The 2,755-nt window shown below is 39.7% G+C and overlaps 1 protein-coding gene across 1 annotated transcript in view; it reads right to left on the bottom strand.

Annotated features, from left to right (window-relative positions):
- Positions 1-974: 974 nt before the first annotated feature.
- DNAJC24 (DnaJ heat shock protein family (Hsp40) member C24) overlaps positions 975-2,755 on the bottom strand; it is a 28,002-nt gene continuing 26,221 nt past the window's right edge. Inside the window, exons 3-4 of the mRNA XM_065755444.1 lie at positions 2,237-2,305; positions 975-1,211 (exon numbers count right to left, since the gene is read on the bottom strand). Of these exons, the coding sequence (XP_065611516.1) occupies positions 1,087-1,211; positions 2,237-2,305 (194 nt within the window). The 3' untranslated portion in view covers positions 975-1,086. The remainder of the gene's footprint in view (positions 1,212-2,236; positions 2,306-2,755) is intronic.

Here is a 2,755-nt window from a genome sequence, read left to right as displayed (position 1 = left end):
GGATGTCTCTTCTTTCTGCGATGGTATCTAACCTTGAAGTGGGAATGATACACTGCTGTCATCATCAACAGTGATACGCTTTCTTTTTTTTGTTTCCTCTGGCTATTCACAGTAAGTGCTTGGATTTATTCAGAAAGTTTTGAATTTCACTAGAAGACAAAGTTAACATTGACTGTTAACAAGGGATGAAGAAGGCAATGCAGAATTAGCTCGTCACCCAGCTAGAGCCACACGTGTAGGCTCTGTCTACATTAGCAAGTAGTGTGGCATGCTAAGATTTAAACAGGAAAGTGTGAGGATCTGATACCCATTTGCTCATATGTGTTTTGTGTGGTTTTCCTCAGACTAGCTCCAGTTTGACCCAGGGGGACAGTATGCCCAGTCAGGGTTATATAAAGAATGAGGCCTGCATTTGTTCAGACAATGGATGGAGTCAATTGAACAGTGGCTCTAAGCTGAAAAGTTAGTGTAGATGCAGTGCTGGTGAACGAGCACTGTACCTGCTGCTTTGTACCAGGACAGCCAGCCAGCTAGATCTGCATATCTCTGCCACCTCTTTGAAAGGGTCAAGTCCTTTTTGAGAATTCAGCAGAAACTAATTTAAATATTTAGCATCAAAATAGGAAATATTCCTGTCTCCTATGAATACACCTGATTCTTCATTATCTTCAAAGCATTCTCACATGTATGCCTCCTGATTAAATTTTGTCATCTGAGCCTTTAAAAGGATTTAACTTACTCAAGAGGTAAGGCCCAAGCTGCAATTGCTAAGAGGCAGAGACTGAAAGAAGCTTCTCTCTTGTTTGCTGGGAAAGAAAGGTCATTTAGCTCATGAGATATAGTCAGGCGTATCAAACTTCATCTTGGGTTCTGGGGGGTTTTATAAATTGCTTTTTAGTTGAGGGAGAAAAGGGACAAAACGAAAAACAAGTACTATGTCTTCAGAGATATGTTAGTAAATGGGTACGTTTCCTCTCTTAAGACGTTCTCGAAGCATTCCCCGCTTGTCCCATTTGTCCAGTGAGATGCTGTCCTGCATGTCCAGTGTCTTGGAAGTTTGTAACTCAGTGTGCCTGTCTGGAGCAGTCACTGAAGGATCTCAATCACAAGTGAACATGTGTCACAACAAACCAAAGATGTGTCTTTGGTTTCGCTCTTGGAGACAGCATAACTCCCACCACATCGGCACGAGAGACTATAACATTGTTCATCTGCCAACAAAAGAAAACAAAAAAGCCACCCTTCAGTACTCAAGATGAATCAGGAATTTATTTTGGATTATTACTTTACAAAGCTGCTCTTGAAAACAAAACATGATTTGTGTGTGACCTCTCACTGCTGGACTCTGAATGACAATACTTAACACTATATTCTTGTTTTAGTGACTCTGAGAGGCACTTAATGAGAAACAGCCAGAGTCAGTGTAGACTCTTAAAAGAGCAAATAATAAACAAATAATAAACAGGTGCTTATCAGTGACATAGAGATATGGTAAAAGGACTGCATCACTGAATATTTCCAAGTGAAAATCTGATTCTGACACAGTACCGACATCTTTAGACTGCAATGAAGAACAAACTAAGGAGTGTTAGCCATAAGAATGACAGATCAAGGTTCCAAAACAGATTGCTAACTCAGGAAAGAAACAGAAGAAAGGAAAAGTAGTTTTTTTCACAAGGCTTTCCCCCACCCCCAGCTTAAAAAATAAATAAAATCAGCTGTTACTCTAAAAAGTAAATAAATTATAAGAACATGGCTAATATAAAGGAGGAAAGTAACACACTGTTAAGTGAAAAAAAAAGTGTATTTAAAAAAAATACATTCTACCATCATAAAAAGTGCAATAAGATGCTTGAGAAATTCTGGGAGAATCTGGAAAAGTAGAGTCAATTATACTCCAGCGAGAGAGCAAAGTGAAAAGTGGTCTGTGCCCAAAGAAGGTGAGAGCTGGAAATGGGGGTTGGGAGGAAAGTGAGAGAATGCCAAATAAGTATCATGAAGTCAAGTGCCAGTTTAACTCAGCAGTGCTGGAAAGGGGCTTCAGCTGACACTTGGAAGGCAGGATTGAAAGGACCTAGCAGAGAAATTGAAGAATAGCAAGTAATCACAGAACAGCACTACTAAATCTGAGGAAAATATTGGAAAAAAGAGATTAGATGCATTATAAGATGCAGAAAAAGATGGAAAACTTTTTAAGTGACAATGAAAGGCACTTAGAACAAGAAAGCATTCATACCTTCATTCCAGGACATATCCTCAAGATAAATCTGTGCGTGTAATGGCCATTCTTTTGTCAGATTATCTTCTATAAAGAAAACAGTGACAAATGTTCAGCTCAGATAACATACAAGTTGTTCCTGTTAAATTAACACTTTTATTCCTAGCAGTAAATCTGGTCCTTACCAGAGAGTCATACGTAGGAATCAGTTTAAAAAGCATTCTGAAATTTCCCTTTTCCTGCGTAAAGTGGGGGATTTCTTGCTGTAGCCAGGATCTTCATGTGGTGACAGTGCATTAGGAGAATTAAAACGCTGCTGGAAACAGTTTTCATGCTTATCCCAAACAATTGCATGAAATGAGGGCCGAATTTCTATTTGAAACGAGTGCCTTTAAAGAGCCTGGCTACGAACACTTTTCAGCAAGCTCCACTACGAGTGTGTTCGCCTGTACTTTCCAAAGAGTCACAGAGTGACTGAGATTGGAAAGGACCCAGCTTAGCCCCCTTTGCACAAGCAGGGTCAGCTCGAGTAGGTTA

This window comes from Cyrtonyx montezumae, unplaced genomic scaffold (genome assembly GCF_038088225.1).
Source record: "Cyrtonyx montezumae isolate F1298 unplaced genomic scaffold, pur_monq_1.0 scaffold_10, whole genome shotgun sequence".
Taxonomy (NCBI): Eukaryota; Metazoa; Chordata; class Aves; order Galliformes; family Odontophoridae; genus Cyrtonyx; species Cyrtonyx montezumae.
The sequence above is the reverse complement of the archived record's forward strand: the minus strand, read 5'-3'. Positions and strand labels throughout refer to the sequence as shown.